This window comes from Chiloscyllium punctatum, chromosome 37 (assembly GCF_047496795.1).
Source record: "Chiloscyllium punctatum isolate Juve2018m chromosome 37, sChiPun1.3, whole genome shotgun sequence".
NCBI lineage: Eukaryota > Metazoa > Chordata > Chondrichthyes > Orectolobiformes > Hemiscylliidae > Chiloscyllium > Chiloscyllium punctatum.
The window spans coordinates 1,403,458-1,430,594 of NC_092775.1; the positions used below are offsets into that span (position 1 = coordinate 1,403,458).

The 27,137-nt window shown below is 51.7% G+C and overlaps 1 protein-coding gene across 7 annotated transcripts in view; it reads left to right on the forward strand.

Moving 5' to 3' along the window:
* mtss1 (MTSS I-BAR domain containing 1) overlaps window positions 1–27,137 on the forward strand; it is a 280,139-nt gene that overhangs the window by 75,237 nt on the left and 177,765 nt on the right. Inside the window, exon 1 of one of the 7 annotated variants that reach the window (XM_072556080.1) lies at window positions 18,491–18,915. The exons of the other annotated variants lie outside the window; for them this stretch is intronic. Coding sequence (XP_072412181.1) covers window positions 18,841–18,915 — 75 coding nt within the window. The 5' untranslated portion in view covers window positions 18,491–18,840. Of the gene's footprint in view, window positions 1–18,490; window positions 18,916–27,137 lie in introns of those variants that run through there. 7 annotated transcript variants of the gene reach the window in all.

Consider the following 27,137-nt stretch of genomic DNA (forward strand, 5'->3'; position numbering starts at 1 on the left):
CGTACCATTCCCCACCCCGTACCGTTCCACACCCCGTACCGTTCCCCTTCCCATACATTTCCCCACCCCGTAACCTTCCCCTCCCAATAACCCCTCACCGTACTGTTCCCCTCTCCATACTGTTCCCCTCCCCGTACCATACCCCCTCCCCATACCGTTCCACACCCGTACCGTTCCCCTCCCCATACCCCCTCACCGTACCGTTCCCCTCCCACTACTGTTCCCCTCCCCGTACCATTCCCCACCCCATACCGTTCCCCTCCCAATAACCCCTCACAATACTGCTCCCCTCACCATAACATACCCCCTCCTCGTACCGTTCCCCTCCCCGTATCGTACCCCCTCCCCGTACCCACTCTCCGTACCGTTCCGCACCCCGTACAGTTCCCCTCCCCATACCCCCTCCCCAGACAGTTCCCCACCCCGTGCCGTTCCCCTCCCCATGCCGTTCCCCACCCTGTGCCATTCCGCACCCGTACCGTTCCCCTCCCTATACCCCCTCCCCGTACCGTTCCCCTCCCTATACCCCCTCCCCGTACCGTTCCCCTCCCTATACCCCCTCCCCATACCGTTCCCCTCCCCATCCTGTTCCCCACCCAATACAGTTCCCCACCTCATACCATTCCCCACCCCATACCCCCTCCCTGTACCGTTCCCCACACCGTACCGTTCCCCTCCCCATAACCCCCACCATACCGATTCCCTCACCATACCCCCTCCCCGTACCGTTCCCCTCCCCATACCCCCTCCCCGTACCGTTCCCGTCCCCGTACCGTTCCCCACCCCATACCGTTCCACACCCCATACTGTTCCCCTCCCCATACCCCCTCACCATACCGTTCCCCTCCCCGTACCGTTCCCCACCCCATACCGTTCCACACCCCATACTGTTCCCCTCCCCATACCCCCTCACCGTACCGTTCCCCTCCCCGTACCGTTCCCCACCCCATACCGTTCCACACCCCATACTGTTCCCCTCCCCATACCCCCTCCCCGTACCGTTCCCGTCCCCGTACCGTTCCCCACCCCATACCGTTCCACACCCCATACTGTTCCCCTCCCCATACCCCCTCACCATACCGTTCCCCTCCCCGTACCGTTCCCCACCCCATACCGTTCCACACCCCATACTGTTCCCCTCCCCATACCCCCTCACCATACCGTTCCCCTCCCCGTACCGTTCCCCTCCCCATACCCCCTCACCATACCGTTCCCCTCCCCGTACCGTTCCCCACCCCATACCGTTCCCCACCCCATACCGTTCCACACCCCATACCGTTCCTCGCCCCATACCCCCTCCCCGTACCGTTCCCCGCCCCATATCCCCTCCCCGTACCGTTCCCTGCTCCATATCCCCTCCCCATACCGATCCCTTCCCCATACCGTTCCCCTCCCCGTACCCACTCACCGTACCGTTCCGCACCCCGTACAGTTCCCCTCCCCATGCCCCCTCCCCAGACTGTTCCCCTCCCAATAACCCCTCCCGGTGCCGTTCCCCTCCGTGTGTCGTTCTCCTCCCCGTGCCGTTTCCCACCCCATACCGTTCCCCTTCCCATACATTTCCCCACCCCGTAACCTTCCCCTCCCAATAACCCCTCACCGTACTGTTCCCCTCCCCGTACCATACCCCCTCCCCATACCGTTCCACACCCCGTACCGTTCCCCTCCCCATACCCCCTCACCGTACCGTTCCCCTCCCACTACTGTTCCCCTCCCCGTACCATTCCCCACCCCATACCGTTCCCCTCCCAATAACCCCTCACAATACTGCTCCCCTCACCATAACATACCCCCTCCCCGTACCATTCCCCTCCCCATACTGTTCCCCACCCCGTACCGTTCCCCTCCCACTACCATTCCCCACCCCGTACCGTACCCCCTTCCCATACAGTTCCCCACCCCGTACCGTTCCCTGCCCCATATCTCCTCCCCGTACCGATCCCTTCCCCATACCGTTCCCCATCCCGTACCGTTCCCCTCCCCATACCATTCCCCCTCCCAGTGCCGTTCCCCACCCCGTACCGTTCCGCAACCCATACCCCCTCCCAGTACCGTTCCCCTCCCCATACCCCCTCCCCGTACCGTTCCCCACCCCATACCGTTCCCCTCCCCATACCGTTTCCCACCCCATACCGTTCCCCACCCCTTACCCCCTTCGTGTACCGTTGCCCATCCCCGTACCGTTCCCATCCCAATAACCCCTCACCATACTGTTCCCCTCCCCATAACATACTCCCTCCCCGTACCGTTCCCTGCCCCATACCGTTCCCCTCACCATACCCACTCCCCGTACAGTTCGGCTCCCCATGCCCCCTCCCCAGACTGTTCCCCTCCCAATAACTCCTCACCATACCGTTCCCCTCTCCGTACCGTACCCCCTTCCCATACAGTTCCCCTCCCCGTACCGTTCCCTGCCCCATATCCCCTCCCCGTACCGATCCCTTCCCCATACCGTTCCGCACCCCGTACAGTTCCCCTCCTCATGCCCCCTCCCCAGACTGTTCCCCTCCCAATAACCCCTCACCGTACTGTTCCCCTCCCCATACCCCCTCCCCATACCGTTCCCCTCCCCATACCGTTCCCCTCCCCGTACCGTTCCCCTCTCCGGACCCTATCCCCATACCGTTCCCCTCCCAATAACCCCTCCCCATACCGTTCCCCTCCCCGTACCGTTCCGCAACCCATACCCCCTCCCCGTACCGATCCCCTCCCCATAACCCCTCCCCGTACCGTTCCCCTCCCCATAGCACCTCCCCATACCGTTTCCCACCCCATACCCCCTTCATGTACCGTTCACTTCCCCGTACTGTATCCTCTCCCCGTACCGTTCCCTTCCCCGTACCCCCTCCTAATACCGTGCCCCTCCCCATACCCCCTCCCTGTACTGTTCCGCACCCCGTACAGTTCCCCTCCCCATACCCCCTCCCCAGACTGTTCCCCTCCCAATAACCCCTCCCTGTACCGTTCCCCACCCCATACACCCTCCCCATCCTGTTCCCCACCCCATACCGTTTCCCACCCCATACCGTTCCCCACCCCATACCGTTCCCCACCCCATACCCCCTCCCTGTACCGTTCCCCACACCGTACCGTTCCCCTCCCCATACCCCCCCGTACCGATCCCCTCACCATACTGTTTCCTTCCCCATACCCGCTCCCCGTACCGTTCCCCTCCCCATACCCCCTCCCCATACCGTTCCCCACCCCATACAGTTCCCCTCCCCATACCCCCTCCCCATACCGTTCCCGTCCCCGTACCGTTCCCCACCCCATACCGTTCCCCACCCCATACCGTTCCCCTCCCACTACCGTTCCCCACCCCGTACCGTTCCCCTCTCCGTACCGTACCCCCTTCCCATACAGTTCCCCACCCCGTAACGTTCCCTGTCCCATACCCCCTCCCCGTACCGATCCCCTCCCCATACCGTTCCTCTCCCCATACCGTTCCCCGACCCATACCGATCCCCTCCCAATAACCCCTCACCGTACTGTTGCCCTCCCCGTAACGTACGTCCTTCCCATACAGTTCCCGACCCCGTACCGTTCCCCGCCCCGTACCGATCCCCTCCCCATACCGATCCCCTCCCCATACCGATCCCCTCCCCATACCGTTCCCCTCCCCGTACCCCCTCCCCATACCGTTCCCCTCCCAATAACCCCTCACCGTACTGTTCCCCTCCCCGTAACATACCCCCTCCCCGTACTGTACCCCCGCCCGTACCGTTCCATTCCCCGTACCGTTCCCCTCCCCTTACCGTTCCCCCCCCCCTACCGTTCTGCACCCGTACCATTCCCCTCCCCGTACCATTCCCCACACTGTACCGTTCCCCACCCCATACCGTTTCCCACCCCATACCGTTCCCCACCCCATACCCCCTTTGCGTACCGTTCCCTTCCCTGTACCGTTCCCCTTCCCGTACCGTATCCTCTCCCCGTACCGTATCCTCTCCCCGTACCGTATCCTCTCCCCGTACCGTTCCCTTCCCCGTACCCCCTCCTAATACCGTGCCCCTCCCCATACCTCCTCCCTGTACTGTTCTGCACCCCGTACAGTTCCCCTCCCCATACCCCCTCCCCAGACTGTTCCCCTCCCAATAACCCCTCCCCATCCTGTTCCCCACCCCATACCGTTCCCCACCCCATACCCCCTCCCTGTACCGTTCCCCTCCCCATACCCCCCCGTACCGATTCCCTCACCATACTGTTTCCTTCCCCATACCCCCTCCCCGTACCGTTCCCCACCCCATACCCCCTCCCCATACCGTTCTGCTCCCCATATCCCATCCCCATACCCCCTCCCCGTACCGTTCCCCACCCCATACCCCCACCCCATACCCCCACCCCATACCGTTCTGCTCCCCATATCCCATCCCCATACCGCCTCCCCATACCGTTCCTCTCCCTGTAACGTTCCCCACCCCATACCGTTCCCCTCCCTGTACCGTTCCCTTCCCCATACCGTTCCCCACCCCGTATCATTCCCCACCCGTACAGTTCCCCTCTCCATACCGTCCCCACCCCATACCCATTCCCCATACCGTTTTCCCCCCCCCATACCCCGAGCCCGTACTGTTCCCCACCCCGTACCGTTCCCCTCCCCATACCATTCCCCTCCCCATACCGCCTCCCCATACCATTTCCCTCACCGTACCCCCTCAGCGTACTGTTCCCCTCCCCGTACCCCCTCCCCGTATCGTACCACTCCCCGTTCTGCACCCCCGCCCGTACCGTTCCCCTCCCCATACCGTACCTCCTCCCCGTACCGTACCTCCTCCTTGTACCGTTCCCCACCCCATACCCCCTCCCCATACCATTACCCACCCCATACTGTTCCCCTCCCCGTACCGTTCCCCTCCCAATAACCCCTCACCGTACTGTTGCCCTCCCCGTACCGTACGCCCTTCCCATACAGTTCCCCACCCCGTACCGTTCCCCGCCCCATACCCCCTCCCTATACCGATCCCCTCCCCATACCGTTCCCCTCCCCGTACCGATCCCCTCCCCATACCCCCTCCCCGTACCATTCCCATCCCCGTACCCCTCCCAATAACCCCTCACCGTACTGTTCCCCTCCCCGTAACGTACCCCCTCCCCGTACTGTACCCCCGCCCGTACCGTTCCATTCCCCGTACCATTTCCCACCCTGTACCGTTTCCCTCGCCTACCGTTCCCCACCCCGTACCGTTCCCCACCCCGTACCATTCCCCTCCCCATACCGATCCCCTCCCCATAGCACCTCCCCGTACCGTTTCCCACCCCATACCGTTCCCCACCCCATACCCCCTTTGCGTACCGTTCCCCACCCCTTACCATTCCCCTCCCCAGACCTCCTCCCCATACCGTTCCCCTCCCTGTACCGTTCCCCACCCCGTACCGTTCCCCACCCCTTACCGTTCCCCTCCCCATACCCCCTCCCCATACCGTTCCCCTCGCTGTACCATTCCCCACCCAATACCGTTCCCCTGCCCATACACCCTCCCCATACTGTTCCCGTTCCCCTCCCGATACCCTCTCCCCATAACCACCCCCCATATTGTTCCCTCCCCATACCGTTCCACTCCCCATACCCCCACCCCATACCGTTCTGCTCCCCATATCCCATCCCCATACCGCCTCCCCATACCGTTCCTCTCCCTGTAACGTTCCCCACCCCAAACCGTTCCCCTCCCTGTACCGTTCCCTTCCCCATACCGTTCCCCACTCCGTATCATTCCCCACCCGTACAGTTCCCCTCTCCATACCGTCCCCACCCCATACCCCCTCCCCATACCGTTCCCCCCCCGTACCCTGACCCCGTACCATTCCCCTCCCCATACCCTCTCAGCGTACTGTTCCCCTCCCCGTACCCCCTCCCCGTACCGTACCACTCCCCGTTCTGCACCCCCGCCCGTACCGTTCCCCTCCCCATACCGTACCTCCTCCCCGTACCGTACCTCCTCCTCGTACCATTCCCCACCCCATACCCCCTCCCCATACCATTCCCCACCCCATACCCCCTCCCCATACCATTACTCACCCCATACTGTTCCCCTCCCCGTACAGTTCCCCTCTCCATACCCCGTCCACATACCGTTCCATTCCCCGTACCGTTCCCCACCCCATACCCCTTCCCCGTACCGTTCCCCTCCCCGGACCGTTCCCACCCCATACCCCTTCCCCATACCCTTTCCCACCCCATACCCCCTCTCCATACCGTTCCCTCCCCCATACCCCCTCCCCATACCATTCCCCTCCCCATACCATTCCCCACCCCATACTGTTCCCCTCCCCACACCGTTCCCCACCCCAAACCGTTCCCTACTCCATTCCCCACCCCCTACCGTTCCCCTCCCCACACCGTTCCCCACCCCAAACCGTTCCCTACTCCATTCCCCACCCCCTACCGTTCCCCTCCCCATACCGTTCTCCACCCCATACCCCCTCCCCATACCCCCACCCCATACCGTTCCCCTCCCCATACCGTTCCCCTCCCCACACCGTTCCCCTCCCCACACCGTTCCCCTCCCCACACCGTTCCCCACCCCACACCGTTCCCCTCCCCATACCGTTCCCCACCCCAAACCGTTCCCTACTCCATTCCCCACCCCCTACCGTTCCCCTCCCCACACCGTTCCCCTCCCCACACCGTTCCCCTCCCCACACCGTTCCCCTCCCCGTACCCTCTGCACTTCCTTGCACTGTTTATGCTTCCCTCCCAACCACCTCCAAACACTATTCCAACTCATCCTCCCCTCCCTCCCATGCCACTCCTTCCACTTCCCACAACCTTCTTTTCAGCGAGAATTTTTTAAAGACTTTCTCCCTGGTCCTTTCTACCTTAGATTCATAGAAGCCATACAGTGTAGAAGCAGGCCATTCAGCCCATCGAGTCCACACCCAGCCCACATGACCCTCCAAATAACATCCCACACAGATCCACCCCCGTCCCTATAATCCTGCATTTCCCATGGCTAATTCACCTAACCTGTACATCTTTGAACTGGGAGAGAACTCACGCAGACATGGGGAGAACGTGCGAACTCCACACAGACCGTTCCCTGAGGGTGGTCTCGAACCCGTGTCCCTGGCGCTGAGGCAGCAGTGCCGAGCACTGTGACACTTCATCACCCTTCACCAACAATGTGTCAGGAGCTCATGGACGTTCACACAATCTCATCGTTTTCCATTTGTTTGAGAAGCTGACACTGCCCAAAATTCACCAAGGTCACCCCCACCCTCACCCCCAACCCCTGCTCACCCCCACCCTCACCACGTGCGTACCTCACCCCTACTGCTATCCTGTCGCTTGGTGCAAGTTTTAAAATAGAAACACTACACGAAATACAATGGCAAAGGCACACAATGACTATACAAAGTAAAATGTAATGTAACAAAAAGCAGAATTCAGAGACTGCTGATTGCTCTTATAGAATGTCATCGTCAAAATCCGATTATTGAAGACTGTAGCTGAAAAAGCACAGAACAGTAGGTTGGATGGATGGATGGGCACCAACTACTCCAACATCAACTAAAAACACCACCAATGCCCTATCCAAGTTCAAACTATTTACATAAACAATAAAATCCTGCACAGACCTAGCTGCTTCACAACTGGTTAAGATGCCACGAAAATACTACAGTTAGAAATGGAGTTGGGGGACTACACAGAATTATTCTTCTGGCTTATCTAATGAGGCCCAGAAAATTCCTGAAAAAATGCAAGAGGATCAGCTCCATACAAGAGAAAATTTTACAACTCGTCACTTAGAACTGATCATACAGGCAGCAGCCACAGGAATTTGTTAGTAAACACAATAACAAGGGCAGCAAACGTGATTTTCAAGAGACAATCATCAGCCCAGATAAGGGAGTGGGTGATTGCCTCAATGCCTATCTAAATGTTCCAAAATAGACCTCCTGAAAACTAAGAGAAGTCACAGCGTTGATTCACTGTAAGCAGGTGGTTGACAATGTGAAGCCATTGTATCTGAACAGCAGCACCACCAGGTGCAGCCAACAGTATTGGTAGGACATCAAGTGCAAACAAACTAGGAGTTTAAATGTGGTCTGTTACACCCACTGTGATCAGTGCAAGGTGTGTGGTACAAAAAGATACTGGACTCTGCCTCTGCAAGAAATCCAGTTCCAAAGGATTCTTAGGGGACTTTGCAGAGAAGATGCAGAAAGGTCATTTAGTATTAGGGGAGAGTCTAGAACCAGAAGTCATAATCTCCAAACAAGGGGCAATCCATTCAAAACAGAGATGAGGAAGAGTTGTTTCTCTCTCAGCTGATAGTAAATCTATGGATTTTTTTTTACTATACAGGACTGTCAAGGCTGGATCATTAAGCATACTCAAGACTGAGACAGACAGATTTTCAATCAGTAAGGGATTTAGGGGCTATGTGAAAAAGGCATGAAAGTGAAGTTGAAGATTATCAGAATAAAACCAAGGACTGTGGATGTTGGAAATCAGAAACAAAACCAGAAATTACTGGATGAAATCAGCAGGTCTGGCAGCTTCTGTCAAAGGGAAAACAATTAATGTTTGAAATCCAGTGACCCTTCCTCAGAGCTTTATGTTGATTTAGCCAGTGATGCCCTTATTCTGTTCAGAACAGTCCTGAAAAAGGGTCACCAAACTCAAAACATTAACTCCGCTTTCTCTCCACAGATGCTGCCAGACCTGCTGAGTTTTTCCAGCAAGTTTTGCCTTTGTGGAGGATTATCAGACCAGTTATGATTTCAATGAATGGCAGAGAAAACTTGATGGGCTGAATGGCTTACTTCTGGCCCTACAACTTGTGGTCTTATGCTCCCTCAATAAGGGAAGGTAGTCACTATGGACCAAGAACTCTGATCAAACAGAAGCTGTTGAGTTAGTGTGGGGTCAGATTCATTTACTATGAATAGGCCGATTGAAACACTGAATGCTTCTATTTTCTGATTAAGTATCAGTAATACAACCATAATGATTGTGGCAGTGTGTTTGATGCTGATAGAACAAACAGTGGGTTGAATACAGCTTTAATCAGTTTAGTCCTGGGGATATGAATGAAGATTGCTGGAATGTGCATCATGATCTGCAGACAGACAGACAGACACTAAGCTGCATAAACTGAACTGGTTCCAAGGATTAGGCTATAGTCCCAGTTAGTGTGCACTACCATGGGAAGTGCAGTATCATTGGAGGTGCCCGTTTCTAGGAACTGTTATGGCCGTACCATACTGTCACATAAGAAGATGGTGAATTCTGTGTTAATCATTGTGCGGTGTGACTCACTGATACATCACTCTCTGCGTATTTGCTTCAGAGGGAGACAAGAGACTGAGAAGGTGCATGATTCACTTGCCTCTGTTCTCACTGCTCCCTCTTGACCACCTACTCTCCATTACAGCCCACCTCTTTCAATGCCCTTCCAAACTATCACCCTCCTGAGGTCATATGCTGATGACATGTCTCCCACTTGTTATTGTCAATGTTTACCATCTTCATCTCTCACTTTCACTGTCAAGGGTCCATGACCCAGTGGCTAGTTCACCCTATGGAAGGTGTTTGGGTGAATGGCAGAACAGTCCTCAGTGGCTTAGCAATGAGCATCTGGTGATGGAATTCCACATGCTAGCACATCCAAGACCATATCATAGTCATAGAGACATAAGAGATGTACAGCATGGAAACAGACCCTTCAGTCCAACCTGTCCAGATATCCCAACCCAATCTAGTCCCACCTGCCAGCACCCGGCCCATATCCCTCCAAATCCTTCCTATTCATATACCCATCCAAATGCCTCTTAAATATTGCAATTGTACCAGCCTCCATTACTTCCTCTGGCAGCTCATTCCATACACGTACTACCCTCTGTGTGAAAAGGTTGCCCCTTAGGACTCTTTAATATCTTTCCCCTCTCACCCTAAACCTATGCCCTCTAGTTCTGGACTCCCCGACCCCAGGGAAAAGACTTTGTCTATTTACCCTAACCATGCCCCTCATAATTTTGTAAACTTCCATAAGGTCACCCCTCAGCCTCCGACGCTCCAGGGAAAACAGCCCCAGCCTGTACAGCCCCTCCCTGTAGCTCAAACCCTCCAACCCTGCCAACATCCTTGTAAATCTTTTCTGAACCCTTTCAAGTTTCACAACATCTTTCCGATAGGAAGGAGACCAGAATTGCACGCAATGTTCCAACAGTGGCCTAACCAATGTCCTGTACAGCTCCAACATGACCCTCCGAACTCCTGTCCTCAAGAATTGTTATAGTGCAGAAAGTGGTCATTCAGCCCCCTGTGCCTACATTGTCTTTCCCAACAAGCACCTCGCTCAGCTTCATTCTCTTGCCTTTTCTCAATTACATTGAACAGTCTTCCTTTTCAGACAGCAGTCTAATTCTCTCTTGAATGGCTTGGTTAAACCTGGCTCCACCACCCTCTCAGGCAATGCACACTGGACTCTAAACCTGACAAGGTGAAAATAGTTTCTCTCTTGTCACGTCTGCTATTTTTAACCAATTAATTTCAATCTTCTCAACGGCTTCTCATATCTGATCCTTTCAGGAGTGGAAACGTCTACTTCCCACCTTCTCTGTCTCAACCCCTCATGATTTGGACCACCTCTCAAATCCACGGACAAACACCTTTGCTCCAAGGGAAAAAAATTTCCAGCAGCTTCTCCAATTTATCTTCGTAACTAAAATTCTTCATCCCTTCGGCTGTTCTCATGAATATGGTTGACATTGTGATGCTGGAAAAGGACATCAAGTCGGGCAGCATCCAAGAAGCAGGAGAATCAACGTTTCGGGCATATGCCCTTTATCAAGAATGAGGCTTCTGGAGCTCAGAGATAAATAGGAGTGGAGTGGGGCTGGGGGGAAAGGAGCTGGGAATGCAATTGGTCGATGAAGGTGGGGGTGATTGTCTGGGGTCCGGGTCAAGAACATTCAGGCTATGGTGGTGGTGGTGGTGATGGTGGAGGGGTCTGGGTCTGGGGTGTTCAGGTTATGGTGGTGATGGAGGAGGGGTCTGGGGTCAGGGGTGTTCAGGTTGTGGTGGTGATGGAGGAGGGGTCTGGGGTCAGGGGTGTTCAGGTTGTGGTGGTGATGGAGGAGGGGTCTGGGGTCAGGGGTGTTCAGGTTATGGTGGTGATGGAGGAGGGGTCTGGGGTCAGAGGTGTTCAGGTTGTGGTGGTGATGGAGGAGGGGTCTGGGGTCAGGGGTGTTCAGGTTATGGTGGTGATGGAGGAGGGGTCTAGGGTCAGGGGTGTTCAGGTTATGGTGGTGATGGAGGAGGGGTCTGGGGTCAGGGGTGTTCAGGTTATGGTGGTGATGGAGGAGGGGCCTGGGGTCAGGGGTGTTCAGGTTATGGTTGTGATGGAGGAGGGGTCTGGGGTGTTCAGGTTATGTTGGTGATGGAGGAGGGGCCTGGGGTCAGGGGTGTTCAGGTTATGGTGGTGATGGAGGAGGGGTCTGGGGTCAGGGGTGTTCAGGTTGTGGTGGTGATGGAGGAGGGGTCTGGGGTCAGGGGTGTTCAGGTTATGGTGGTGATGGAGGAGGGGTCTGGGGTCAGAGGTGTTCAGGTTGTGGTGGTGATGGAGGAGGGGTCTGGGGTCAGGGGTGTTCAGGTTATGGTGGTGATGGAGGAGGGGTCTAGGGTCAGGGGTGTTCAGGTTATGGTGGTGATGGAGGAGGGGTCTGGGGTCAGGGGTGTTCAGGTTATGGTGGTGATGGAGGAGGGGCCTGGGGTCAGGGGTGTTCAGGTTATGGTTGTGATGGAGGAGGGGTCTGGGGTGTTCAGGTTATGTTGGTGATGGAGGAGGGGCCTGGGGTCAGGGGTGTTCAGGTTATGGTGGTGATGGAGGAGGGGTCTGGGGTCAGGGGTGTTCAGGTTGTGGTGGTGATGGAGGAGGGGTCTGGGGTCAGGGGTGTTCAGGTTATGGTGGTGATGGAGGAGGGGTCTGGGGTCAGGGGTGTTCAGGTTATGGTGGTGATGGAGGAGGGGTCTGGGGTCAGGGGTGTTCAGGTTGTGGTGGTGATGGAGGAGGGGTTTGGGGTCAGGGGTGTTCATCCCATGTGCCCACATGCTCTTGCTTATCTGGCCAGCTGCATTCTTTTTTGTTTCTTCATTTCTCTTTTGTATCAAAGTTCACCTTTTCTTCTTTTCTGCGTGCGGCTGAATTGGAGGAAGGCGTTTGGTAGGGTCTGCGGTGGCAGCAGCAGGGTGATGGGTCCAGATGTCCATTCCACGTGGCCATAGCTTAACTGAAGGCATCATCACTGGTGGGTCTGGTCTGTCCCTCTTGCCTATGGCGGTGACACAGGAGCTTGAGTGTCAGTTTCGGTGGTGCCAGTGTGGTGAGTCCAGTCCGATCCGGAAATCCTTGTTTTGGTACTCTCAGGGGCAGCTTCAGCCGTGAGATCCCTTAACTACTTCAGAAACCCAGAAGCCACAGAGGGAACAAAAGATGAACTTTGTTTCAATTATTTTTTCATATAATTTCTGTAATTTAAATGGTGCCAAATTGTGGTGACTTTTACAAATTTCACTGTATTTTCATCAATACAAGTGACAATAAATTGCTATTCTACTCTAATATCCCTCTTCTATTCTCCAAAAAATCCATTTGGATAATGTTAGCTGCAAAATCAAACTCCATTCATAGAACAATACATCACAGTACAGGCCCTTCAGCCCTCGATGTTGTACCAATCTTTTATCCTACTCTAAGATCAGACTAACCTGCAGACCCTTTGTTTTATTATCATCCATATGTCTATCCAAGAGTCACTTAAATGTCCCTAATGTCTCTGACTCTACTATCACTGATGGCAGTGCATTCAACGCACCCACCACTCTGGGTGAAGAACCTCTCTCTGACATCTCCCTATAAACCTTCCTCCAATCACATTAAAATTATGCCCCCTCATGATAGCCATTTCTGCCATGGGAACAAGTCTCTGTCTATCCATTTTATCTATGCCCCTCAACATCTTATACACCTCTATTGTCTTGTCTTCAACATTTTTATAAATGATTTGGATGACAGCATAGGAGGTATAATTAGTACATTTGCAGATGACACCAAAATTGGAGGTGTAGTGGACAGTAAAGAAGGTTACCTCAGTACAATGGGAATTGATCAGATAGGCTGATGGGCCAATGGGCTGAGTGGCAGATGGAGATTAATTTAGATAAATGTGAGATGCTGCATTTTGGAAAGGCAAATCAGAGTAGGACTTATACACTTAATAGTAAGGTCCGGGGGAGTGTTGCTAAACAAAGAGACCTTGGAGTGCAGGTTCATTGTTCCGAGAAAGTGGAGTCGCAGGTGGATAGGATAGTGGAGAAGGTGTTTGGTGCGCTTGCCTTTATTGGTCAGTATGTTGAGTACAGGAGTTGCAGCTGCACAGGACATTGGTGAGGCTACTTTTGGAATCCTGCATGCAATTTTGGTCTCCCTGCTACAGGAAGGATGTTGTGAAACTTGGTTAAAAATCACACAATATCAGGTTATTGTCCAACAGGAAGCTATGCTTCTTCATCAGGTAGATACTTTTTTTCCCAAAGGCTAGTATTTCCAAATTTACCTGTTGGATTATAACCTGGTGATGTATGATTTTTAACTTTGTCAACCCCAGTCCAACACCGGCATCTACACATCATGGTGTGGTGAAAATTGAAGATTGTGATTATGAAGCCTTGGATTGTGAAACTGTTGCCTGATGAAAGTTAGTACTTCCAAATATACCTGTTGGATTATAACCTGGTGTGTGATTTTTAACTTTGAGAAAGTGAGGACTGCAGATGCTGGAGATCAGAGTTGAGAATCTGGTGCTGGAAAATACAGCAGGTCAGGCAGCATCTGAGGAGCAGGAGAATCGATGTTTTGGGCATAAACCCTTTATCAGGAAAGAGGCTTGTGGGCCAGGGAGTGGTGAGAGACAAATAGGAGTGGGGTGGGGCTGGGAGGGTGGTGGTAGCTGGGAATGTGATAGGTAGATGAAGATGGGGGGAAAGGTGATAGGTTGGTGAAGAAGGTGGAGCAGATAGGTGGACAGGTCAAGTTGGAGGCTTGGGACTGGGATAAGGTGAGTGGAGGGGAAATGATGAAACTGGTGAAATCCACATTAATCCCCTGTGGTTGCAGGGCCCCAAGGCGGAAGATTAGGCATTCTTCCTCCAGGTGTCAGGTGGTTAGGGTTTGGTGATGAAGAAGGCCCAGGACCTGCATGTCCTTGGGGGAGTGGGAGGGGGTGTTAAAGTGTTCGGCCATGGGGCGGTGGGGTTGGTTGGTGCAGGTGTCCCAGAGATGTTCTCTGAAACAATCCGCAAGTTGGTGTCCTCTCTCCCCAATGTAGAGGAGACCGCATCGGGTGCAACAGATACAGTAGATGACGTGTGTGGAAGGACAGGTAAGTCTCTGTCAGATGTGGAAGGATCCTTTGGGGCCTAGGGTGGAGATGTAGGTGCAGGTTTTGAACTTCCTGCATTGGCAGTGGAAGATGCTGGAAGTGGGGTGTGGGCTGGTAGGGGCATGGATCTGACAAAGGGGTAACAGAGGGAATGATCTCCCCAAAACACGGATAAGGGTGGAGAGGAAAATATATACCTCGTGGTGCGGTCTGTTTGTAGGTGGCGAAAGTGGTGGAGGATGATGCAATAAATCCAGAGGTTGGTGGGGTGGAAGGTGAGGACCAGGGATTTCTGACCTTGTTGAAGTTGAAGGGGTTGAGTTCAATGACGGACATGCGGGAAGTGAAGGAGATGCACTGAAGGACATTGATGACCACATGGGAGGGGAAATTGCGGTCTTTGAAGGAGGAGGCCGTCTGGGATGTTCTATGATGGAATTGGTTGTCCCGGGAACAGATGCGGAGGAATTGGGAACAAGGGATGGCATTGTTACAAGAAGCAGAGTGGGAGGAGGTGTAATCCAGGTAGCTGTGGGAGTCGGTGGGTTTGTAGTAGATGTCCATGTTAGTCAGTCACCGGAGATGGAGATGGAGAGGTCCAGGAAGGGGAGGGAGGTGTCCGGGTTGGTCCAGGTGAACTTGAGGGTGTTGGTGAATCTGATAAACTGTTCAACCTCCTCGTGGGAGCACGAAGTAGCGTCAATACAGTCATTGATATGGCGGAGGAAAAGCTGGGGAACGTTGCTGGTGTAGCTGTGGAAGATAGACTATTCCACGTACCCGAAGAAGAGGCAGGCATAGCTGGGGCCCATGTGGTTGCCCATGGCTACCCCTTTAGTTTGGGGGAAGTGGGAGGATTGGAAGGAGAAGTTGTTAAGGGTGAGGACCAGTTCAGCCAGGCGAATGAGTGTGTCACTGGAAGGGTACTGGTTGGGTCGGTGAGAGAGGAAGAAACGGAGGACTTGGAGATCTTCATCATGGCGGATGTATGTGTGCAGGGACTGGATGTCCATAGTGAAGATAAGGCTTTGGGGGCCGGGGAAACAAAAGTTATGGAGGAGATGAAGGGCATGGGTGGTGTCCCGAACGTAAGTGGGGAGTTCCTGGACTAAGGGGGACAGGACGGTGTCAAGGTAGGAAGAGATGAGTTTGGTGGGGCAGGAGGAGGCTGAGACGATGGGTCGGCCAGGGCAGTCAGGTTTGTGAATCTTGGGTAGGAGGTAGAATCGGGTGGTCACTCTTGACTCTAATTTTTAACTTTGTCCACCCCAGTCCAGCAACAGCACCTCCACATCATGTCATTTAAATTAAAGCTCCCTCTACACTGTCCCCATCAAACACTCCAAGGATAGGTATGCACAGTGTTAGAGACAGAATAAAGCTCCCTCTACACTGTCCCCATCAAACACTCCAAGAATAGGTATGCACAGTGTTAGAGACAGAATAAAGCTCCCTCTACACTGTCCCCATCAAACACTCCAAGAATAGGGGCAGCTTGATCCAAAAGCAGAAATTGCTGATGAAACTTGGCACGTTTGGCAGCAATTGAGGGAATAAAGCAGAGTTAACGCTTTGAGTCCAGACTCTTCATCAGAACATTGGTCACTGCTGAAGAGTCACGGGATCTGACACATTAACTCTGCGTTATTTTCACAGATGCTATCAGACCTGCTGAGTTTCACCAGCATTTTCTGCTTTTCTGTTTCAGATCACTAGCATCCTCAGTTCTTTGTTTTATTTCAGGGACAGTTTGAGGTTACATACAGCATAAAGCTCTCCCCACAACTGCATTGCAACGTTTTACAACTCTAGAAGGTGCCATATAATTGCAATTATTACAAAGACTACTGTTGATTCGGTTTAAACATCCTATTCTTTTGATGTGTCTGTCTCACCACAGCCAGCCATTGGTGGAGCTCTAGATTGCAGGCTGACTTGTGTTGGAGTGAAAGGTTTGGCTGATATTTTTGGCTCGTTCTCCTGCCAAAGGCAGTAGGTGGGTTAGAGACACAGTTATTTTTTGCACAAGCCCACCAGTGACCCTAAACCTTCCTGAAGAAGCAGGAGCAATCCCCTCACCCAGTGAAGTGGAAAATGTTCCCAGATTTCCCATTGTCCTCCCGGGAGTTTTATTCCAATTTGCAAGCTCACTGAAAACACGGGATCATTTTTATTGAAGCAACTGGATCTACTGAATCTTTTCATTTTGTTTCCTAAACAAAGGAGGCAGCTTTTGTGAAAAGATAACTGCTGTTAGAGAGTGGGTAAACGGGAGAAACATGAAATCTCTCTCTCAGCAGCAATTCCATGTGTTAGCACAGACACTCAACACAGGCTGCTCAACCAAAGGTGGCATCACAACCCAGCCTGATCCCATTAACACCAACCCCACCTCCTCCCTCCATCCCCATTCTGAATTACCCCTACTGCCTCCTCCCAAACTTACCTGATGGCACTGACGCCAATTTCAAGACTGAACTATTGCTCAACATGAGCCTGGTTTCCATGGCAACAGCAGAGGCTCACTCACAGCCCCAACCGGGGTGGAGGGGGAGACGGATTAGAAATTATTGTCAGAATGTCCAGGGGTGAGGGCTAAGTGCTGAAAGGGGGGTTATGGAGAGGGAGGGGATGTGGAGGGGGTTATTGAGGGTGAAGGGGATTGTTGAGGGTGAGGAGGATTGTTGAGGGTGAGGGGGGTTGTTGAGAGTGAGGGGGTTGTTGAGGGTGAAGGGGGTTGTTGAGGGTGAGGGGGTTGGTGAGGGGATTGTTGAGGGTCAGGGGTGTTATTGAGGGTGAGGGGGGTTGGTGAGGGGATTATTGAGGGTGAGGGGGTTGGTGAGGGGGGTTGTTGAGAGTGAGGGGGTTGTTGAGGGTGAAGGGGGTTGTTGAGGGTGAAGGGGGTTGTTTAGGGTGAAGGGGTGGGTGAGGGGTGTTATTGAGGGTGAGGGGGGTTGGTGAGGGGATTATTGAGGGCGAGGGGGTTGGTGAGGGGGGTTGTTTAGAGTGAGGGGGATTGTTGAGGGTGAAGGGGGATTGTTGAGGGTGAGGGGTGTTATTGAGGGTGAGGGGGATTGTTGAGGGTGAGGGGGATTGGTGAGGGGGGTTGTGGTGAGGGAGGTTGGTGAGGGGGATTGTTGAGGGTGAAGGGGGGTTGGTGAGGGGGATTGTTGAGGGTGAAGGGGGGTTGGTGAGGGGATTGTTGAGGGTGAAGGGGGATTGTTGAGGGTGAAGGGGGTTGGTGAGGGGATTGTTGAGGGTGAAGGGGGATTGTTGAGGGTGAAGGGGGTTGGTGAGGGGATTGTTGAGGATGAAGGGGGGTTGGTGAGGGTGAAGGGGGTTGGTGAGGGGATTGTTGAGGGTGAGGGGGGTTGGTGAGGGTGAAGGGGGTTGGTGAGGGGATTGTTGAGGGTGAGGGGGGTTGGTGAGGGTGAAGGGGGTTGGTGAGGGGGGTTGGTGAGGGTGAAGGGGGTTGGTGAGGGGATTGTTGAGGTTGAAGGGGGTTGGTGAGGGTGAAGGGGGTTGGTGAGGGTGAAGGGGGTTGGTGAGGGGATTGTTGAGGGTGAGGGGGGTTGGTGAGGGTGAAGGGGGTTGGTGAGGGGATTGTTGAGGGTGAGGGGGGTTGGTGAGGGTGAAGGGGGTTGGTGAGGGGGATTGTTGAGGGTGAAGGGGGTTGGTGAGGGTGAAGGGGGTTGGTGAGGGGATTGTTGAGGGTGAGGGGGATTGTTGAGGGTGAAGGGGGTTGGTGAGGGGGATTGTTGAGGGTGAGGGGGGTTGGTGAAGGGGGGGGGTTGGTGAAGGGGGGGGTTGGTGAGGGGATTGTTGAGGGTGAGGGGGATTGTTGAGGGTGAAGGGGGTTGGTGAGGGGGATTGTTGAGGGTGAAGGGGGTTGGTGAGGGGGATTGTTGAGGGTGAGGGGGATTGTTGAGGGTGAGGGGGGTTGGTGAAGGGGGGGGGTTGGTGAAGGGGGGGGGTTGGTGAAGGGGGGGGGGGGGGGGTTGGTGAAGGGGGGGGGGGGGGGTTGTTGAGGGAATCTCCGCGGGTTGAGGGCGGGGATTTTCGGGAATTGGCGAAGTTTCCGACTCCTCCCAGGAAACGGCGGCCGAAGGAAAAAATGGAAACTGGGAAAGATTGAGGGAGACAGAGACTGACAGAGAGAGAGAGAGAGAGTGTGAGTGAGGGAGTGAGGGAGAGAGTGAGGGAGTGAGGGAGAGAGAGGGGGAGGGAGTCACTGAGTGTGTGAGAGAGAGAGAGAGAGAGTCAGTGAGTCTCTCAGAGTGAGGGCGGGAGGGCTGCCAGGCGGAGCCGCTCTCTCACACACGGACCGAGGGACACCGGGAGCCGGGAGCGGGCGGTTCGGGAATGGCCGGCGGCCGCGGCTCGGGGCCCGGGAGCTGGAGCGTGTGAGCGCGGAGCCGGGAGCGGAGAGACCGGAGCCCAGTGACCGGCAGCAAAATGGACGCGGGGGGAATGGAGAAGGACTGCAGCGCCTTGGGGGGGCTCTTCCAGAGTATCATGAGCGACATGAAGGTGAGGGGCTGGGGGGTAGTGCACAGACCCCGGGGGGGGGAGGTGAGGGGTAGTGCACAGACCCCGGGGGGGGGAGGTGAGGGGTAGTGCACAGACCCCGGGGGGGGTGGGGGGTAGTGCACAGACCCCCCCGGGGGGGGGGGGTGAGGGGTAGTGCACAGACCCCCCGGGGGGGGGGGGTGAGGGGTAGTGCACAGACCCCCCGGGGGGGGGGGGGTGAGGGGTAGTGCACAGACCCCGGGGGGGGGGGTGAGGGGTAGTGCACAGACCCCGGGGGGGGGGGTGAGGGGTAGTGCACAGACCCCGGGGGGGGGGGGTGAGGGGTAGTGCACAGACCCCGGGGGGGGGGGGTGAGGGGTAGTGCACAGACCCCGGGGGGGGGGGGTGAGGGGTAGTGCACAGACCCCTGGGGGGGGGGGGTAGTGCACAGACCCCCCCCGGGGGGGGGGGGTGAGGGGTAGTGCACAGACCCCCCCGGGGGGGGGGGGTGAGGGGTAGTGCACAGACCCCCCGGGGGGGGGGTAGTGCACAGACCCCCTGGGGGGTGGGGGGTAGTGCACAGACCCCCGGGGGGGGGAGGTAGTGCACAGACCCCTGGGGGTGTGGGGTGGGGGTATGGGTAGTTTACAGACCCCTGGGGGGGGGCAGTGGGTGTTACAGACACATTCCCGGGGGTGGAGGGAGATTAGCCCCCCCCCCCCCCCTCCCCTGGAGCTCGTGGGGGCGGGAGAGGGAGTGTCCCTGAGGGGCTAGAGTCAGAGGGACCTCCCCTGGGGTGGGGAATGTCACAGAGAGAGAGTTTGTTGTTTTCCTGGATTGATATTGTTTAATCCTGAATCCACTGTTTAACTCTATTTAATTGTGGAATTCAAGTTTTCTCTAATAAAAATTCATTTTAATCTTTTACATTGTGTGGGAAGAAGGGTGAATGGAGTTTGATGAGTTTTGAAACAGTTGAACCTGATATTCAGTTTAATATTTTGACTGTGTGTTGGATCTGGGTGTTTGAGGAACAGATAGTGGAGCCTCTTCTACTGGTCAGGCAGAGCTGGGTGAATCTGTTTCTTATAGTAAAGAGGGCAAGAAATATCAACAGATTCCAACTTCTGATTTGGAATAACAATGGATCTATGTTTTGGGATTCATTTGATATTTTAAAAAAAAATTCACATGGAGTGTGGACACTGCTGGCTGGCCAGCATTTATTGCCCATCCCTAGTTGCCCTTTGAGAATGTGGTGAGCTGATGTCCTGAACTGCTGCAGTCCACCTGCTGTGGGTTGATTCACAATGTCCCTTAGGGAAAGGGTTCCAGTGGCAGCAGCGTAGTTCGTTCACTACCTAATGCTGTTTAACATCATGGAAACTTCAGGCATTAATGAACCTTGAAACCTTTAGGCATTTTTATTTTGTAAATACTCTTTGTAGGTCACTTTGGAATATAATTAATTTTCTGAAGATTTCATTTGAAAATTTGTGCATTTAAAACTTGTATTATGATGGAGTCACTATTTATATTCTTGAAGGGGACATATTTGCAAGACTCTGGAGAAAGATCAGGGTGAGTGGGACATAATTGGATAGGTCTCTAAGACCTTCCTGATGAAGGGCTTTTGCCTGAAACATCGGTTTTCTTGCTGCTCAGATGCTGCCTGACCTGCACTTTTCCAGCACTATTCTAATCTAGACTCTGGTTTCCAGCATCTGCAGTCCTTGTTTTTACCTACCCAAAGACCAGCACAGACACAATGGGCTGATTGGCCTGCTGTTTGGAATGATTCTATCACTGAAGAAGAACTCAGGTGCAGATGCTTTTCCAAAAAAAAAAGTTAGCAAGAAAACATCTTCAAATTAATTCTTGTTCAATTTGGTTTAGTTTTGGCAGTTCAGGAATTCCCTGTTGAAGGAATGATGAGAGACTCTCACATTAAGATTTGGTGAGCAATTGATGGTGGTGCTGGAGCAGGGGAATAAATTGTTAGTGATTGAAATGTGTTGACGTTCATGTGGTGCAGTGACAGTTGTGATAGACAGTTCAGTGATAAGTGATCAGTTCTGTACCCTGGTTGTCACCAGGTATGATCAAAAAGAAGTTAGACTTGAACTAGTCTGTTTATGTTCACTGCTAGGCAAAAACAATGACTACAGATGCTGGAAACCAGAGTCTAGATCAGAGTGGTGCTGGAAAAGCACAGCAGTTCAGGCAGCATCCAAGGAGCAGGAAGATTGACGTTTTGGGCAAAAGCCCTTCATCAGGAATACAGGCAGAATGCCTGAAGGGTGGAGAGATAAATGAGAGGAGGGTGAAGGTGGGGAGAAAGTAGCATAGAGTACAGTAGGTGAGTGGGGGTGGGGATGAAGGTGATAGGTACAATGGGTGGATGGGGATGGGATAAAAGTGATAGGTCAGAGAGGAGGGTGGAGTGGATAGGTGGAAAAGAAGATAGGCAGGTAGGACAGGTCATGGGGAGAGTGCTGAGCTGGAAGTTTGGAACTGGGGTGAGGTGGGGGAAGGGGAAATGAAGTTTGTTCACTGCTGTCCATTTCAACGCATTCTTAACTGCCATCAGTAATAACCACCAACACAGCTTGACACCTAAATCCATATAATTAGATTTTACTGTGTGTGGAGTATGTCCATATTTGTAAATTGGGAAAACTCAAAATGTTAGACTCCACACAAGCCTATGAATAGCTCCAACTTTGAAAACTGTATCTTTCAGTTAATGTGTAACCAAATATGAGAGCTGTACTAATCAGGAAAGATTGAATGGGCTGAAGGTCATTTCTGCAGAAAACAGAAGGTTCGGGGTGACCTTCTAGAGATTTGCAAAATTATGAAAGGTTTTGCTCGGGTCAGCTAGGAGTGTAAAATTTCCCCTGGAATTAAACATTGAGTTCAATGTTTCTCTCCAATGTTCTTTGTGTCTGGATTAACAATAACTACAAGTCAACAGCAGGGGAGTGTGGATCAGTGCTGAGGGAGTGTGACAAGTTGAAATTCTGTTTCTAAAAGTGAGGTTTAAATACAACCCTGTAGTAATAGATCCCCAGGTAGTTTGGAAAGATGAAATTAATAGCTTCTGGTGTCTTGGCCCAAGTTCTCTGTCTTTCCAGATTGATGGTATTTGTCAAAGACAGTATTACAGTGGCAGAAAGGACGATTGAGGACTCACCTACTGACATAGTATGGGCTGAGGTTAGAAACAGAAAAGGAGAGGTCACCCTGTTGGAAGTTTTCTATAGGTCTCCGAATAGTTCCAGAGATTTAGAGGAAAGGATAGCAAAGATGATTCTAGATTGGAGCAAGAGTGACAGGGTTGGTGTCATGGGGGAACTTTCCAAATATTGACTGGAAAAACTATAGTTCGAGTACTTTAAACGGGTCAGTTTTTGTCCAATATATTCAGGAGGGTTTCCTGACACAGTATGTAGACAGATCAACAAGGGGCGAATCCAAATTGGATTTGGTGCTGGGTAATGAACCCGGCCAGGTGTTAGATTTGGAGGTAGGTGAGCACATCGGTGATCGTAACCACAATTCAGTTATGTTTAATTTAGAGATGGAAAGGGATAGGTATATACCGCAGGACATGAGTTATTGCTGGGGGAAAGGCAATTATGATGCGATTAGGCAAGATTTAGGATGCATAGGATGGGGAAGGAAACTGCAGGGGATGGGCACATTAGAAATGTGGAGTTTATTCGAGGAACAGCTACTGTTTGTTCTTGATAAATATGTACCTGTCAGGCAAAGAGGAAGTGGTCGAGTGGGGGAACCATGGTTTACTAAACAAGTTGAATCTCTTGTCAAGAGGAAGAAGGAGGCTTAAGTTAGGATGAGACATGAAGGTTCAGTTAGGGCACTGAGTTACAAGTTAGCTAGGAAAGACCGAAAGCGAGAACCAAAAAGAGCCTGGAGGGAACATGAGAAGTTGTTGGCAGATAGAAAGCTTTAGGGTTTTCCTTGACTCTATAGGTATATCAGGAATAAAAGAATGACTAGAGAAAGATTAGGGCCAACCAAGGAAGTTGATTGAGAAGTTTTGCGTGGAGTCTGTGGAGATAGGATAAATGCTAAATGAATTTTTTTAAATCGGTATTCACAGTGGAAAATGACAATGTTGTCTGGGAGAATACTGAAATACAGGCTACTAGACAAGATGAGATTGAGGTTCACGAGGAGGTGTTAGCAATTCTGGAAAATGTGAAAATAGGTAATTCCACTGGGCCGGATTGGATTTATCTGAGGATTCTCTGGGAAGCCATGGAGGAGATTGCCGAACCTTTGGCATTGATCTTTAAATCGTCATTATCTACAGGAATAGTGCCAGAAGACTGGAGGATAGCAATTGTCCCCTTGTTCAAGAAGGGAGTAGAGACAACGCTGGTAATTATAGACCAGTGAGCCTTACTTCGGTTGTGGGTAAATTGTTGGAAAAGGATTATAAGAGATAGGATTTATAATCATCTGGAAAGGAATGAGTTGTTTAGGGATAGTCAACACGGTTTTGTGAAGGATAGGTTGTGCCTCACAAATCTTATTGAGTTCTTTGAGAAGGTGACCAAACAGGTGGATGAGGGTAAAGCAGTTAATGTGGTGTTTATGGATTTCAATAAGGTGTTTGATAAGGTTCCCCACGGTAGGCTATTGCACAAAATACAGAGGCATGGGATTGAGGGTGATTTAGTGGTTTGATCAGAAATTGGCGAGCTGAGAGAAGACAGAGTAGTGGTTGATGGACTATTCATCCTGGAGTTCAGTTACTGGTGATGTACCACAAGGATTTGTTTTGGGTCCACTGCGGTTTGTCATTTTTATAAATGAGCTGGATGAGGGCGTAGAAGGATGGATTAGTAAATTTGCAGATGACACTAAGGTCGGTGGAGTTGTGGACAGTGCGGAATGATATTTGCAGGTTACACAGAGGGACATAGACAAGCTACAGAGCTGGGCTGAGAGGTGGCAAATGGAGTTTAATGTGGATAAGTGTGAGGTGACTCACTTTGGAAGGAATAACAAGAATAAAGAGCACTGGGCTAATGGTAAGATTTTTGGCAGTGTAGATGAGCAGAGAGATCTTGGTGTCCATGTACATAGATCCCTGAAAGTTGCCACCCAGGTTGATAGGGCTGTTAAGAAGGCATATGGTGTGTTAGGTTCTGTAGGTAGAGGGATTGCATTTTGGAGCCACATAGCCATGTTGCAACTCTTGTGTGGCCGCAATTGGAGTATTGTGTACAGTCCTGGTCACCGCACTATAAGAAGGATATGAAAGCTTTGGAAGGGGTTCAGAGGAGATTTACTCGGATGTTGCCTGGAATGGAGGGAAGATTTTACGAGGAAAGGCTGAGGGTCTTGAGGTTGTTTTCGTTTGCGAGGAAGGAGGTTGCGAGGTGACTTAATAGAGATATACAAGAAAATCAGAGGGTTAGATAGGGTGGGCAGTGAAAGCCTTTTTCCTCAGATGGTAATGACTAGCTCGAGGAGGGATAGCTTTAAACTGCGGGGTGATTGATAAAGGACAGATGTCAGAGGTAGTTTCTTTACACACAGCAGTAGGAGCGTGGAACACCCTAACTACAACAGTTGTAGACTCACCAACTTTAATGGGCATTTATATGGTCATTGGATAAAGATATGGATGAAAATGGAAAAGTGTAGGTTAGATGGGCTTCAGATTGGTTCCACGAGTTGGCGCGACATTGAGGGCCGAAGGGTGTGTACTGTGCTGTAATGGTCTATGACTGCTCATCTGGTTGTGTCTGGGTTGTCTGTCAGAATTTCCTCTGAAACATGTGTCCATGTGTACCTAGATTTCTTGGTTCCATCTTCCTGACAGTCCAATACGTATATAGTGCGGTGTGGGCTAGTTTGAGTGCCTGTATTTCTGAAGGGATTGGATGATATGGAAGAAGGCATGCAATCACAGTGTGTCTATATTTATGGGATGTTCAGGATAGTTGAAGGTGTTTGTTTGAGTGTTGGGCGTGGTCTGTCCTGTTGCAAAGTTCGAATGGGATTTGGGTGTGTGTGTGAGTTTTTTTATACAAGCTGCTGTGCTGACTTTCCAGATTAAATTGTGTCATTTGATCCACTGCTGGGGAAAGTTCATCGTCTGAATGCACTGTTGCCAGTTAATGCCCTGCTGCCTGCAGCCTGGAACATACAGGGTTCTCCTTGCCCCAGTATTTGATCGCCTCTTCTATGCCTCCAATTTACATGGCCTGAAATCCTTTTCCTTTGAATGTGGATCTATGAAGTACTCTGTTTTTGATGTAAATTCCTGTTGATGGTTATGATAGAAAGGCAATGATTAACTCGCTGTGTTAGATTTCAGTATAGCATCTGCTTGGTGTATCATCAAACATATCTCTGGCCTGCTAGCTCCACCAACACTCTGCTTGTTTCAGCCCTCAGTTTATTGAAAACAGGCATTTGTGCCTGGGGACCATCAGCATTTGACAGATTGAGGCTCTTGTCAAGTTCAAGCAGATGACAGTGATTGGCTGTCACTTGACACTTGTCTTGAAGTTGAAGTTGCTCTCAAAGTATTGGAGCCTGGCCCTTGCATGTAAAGGGACCTGTTCTTACCGGAGATCATGACATCACTGAGGGAGTTACTTGGGATGTTACATTTTTGGCAATGCCTGTCTTGTCCTTGTGTCTCAACAGTGCATGGGGTCAGTCCCGGTGTTGAACTACAGGAAACTTATATACTGGAACAAAGTGTGAGTTGTGGAGGAACAGTGTGAAAATAAGAGTTCAACGATGACACGTATTTGTGGCATTTTTTCCAGCCACACCCCCTCCTTCCACATGAGCAGCAGTTGTGAACAGGAACTTGGACCAATCTAGAAGCAGAGATCAGGTGTAAACCCATCACTGATCCAGCTGTAATTTGCTCATCCAGTAGTGGTCAAAGATTTTGTAAGAACACAGGAGCAACCAATCTCCTGACTGATTTTTCAATTAGAATGTTCCTGATCTGTACCTTATTTCCCATGTACTCACCTTGGAGTTGTGACCATTAATGCCCTTGTCTGCCAAAAATATCTCAACCTCAGTCTCCTGGCCTGCACATCTAAAATGCTTAGATACTGCCAGAATTTCTAAGTTAACACTCACAAGAGATTAAGTGAATTAGTGCTGTTGAATTTAAATTTGCTGTTAACTTGAGTTGGTGATAAGACTGGCTCCATAATATCCTTTAATTCCTAACCGTTACTATGTAGCTGTGCTTGGGCTAGTCTGCGAAATGCCCTCGAGACTGGTTAGGGACAGTTCTAATCCAATCTTTGTGGTTTTGCTGTGGAAAGAAAACTATTCATTTTCAGAATGAATAATCTCTTGCTTATACCTGGCTGGATAAGGCGAGACTATTTGTATTTATCCTCACAAAGAACTGCATAGTCTGTTGGGTGGAAAAAGCTGGTCACTGTGTGCTCAATCGAGACTGAAGCCTCATGAAGGGATGAAAGCAAGGTCCTCCTGGGGGAGAATTGCAGAGATAGCATGTGAAATGAAGGAAGCAACAGTCCAGTACTGCAGTGGGTTTGAGCTACGGGCTATATTGTGAAGGTGGAATAAGCCACCATAGTGGGAGGTAAATTGTGGAGTGTTAATGGGATGAGAGTCTGATGATTTGAAGCTTGTCTTTGGATACAGCCTGGTTAAACCCCAGTGAGAAGCCAGCAATGGTCTTGGGCTGTCTAGGTGAATTGTAAATGGGGAGTTTGTGAAGTCAGTGAAGACTTTCAGCTGATGGAATATTGAGTGGGTTTTGTTGAATGACAGAGGCGCAAGTTGCACAAATTCAGTATTCCTGGGATTTTGTTTAACATGGATTAAAGAAAATAAACTTTTTATCCTTACACTGGGTATGTTAGAAAGATTGAAGATTGTTTGGTACAAACATTGATTTTTTTGAAATGTGCCTTAGCCTATTACACTGTTTAAAGATGCAAAAAGGAATTTTTCTGAGATTTTGTTTTATTGTAGAGGTTGGAAGATGATCAGTTCAGAGTAATGTGAAGATTGGACTTAAAGCTAACCTCAGTTTTCTCTGACAGGTATATGAGGTATTGAGTCCTCAGTTGATTAAAGCAGTGTGTGTGTATCTCTCTGATTTTTGGTCTCCTACTCTCCAGCTGCTACATTGGGTGTGTTGATCCCTTCTGAACAATGAATAAATTAGGTACTTTGCCTGAATGTCACATCGT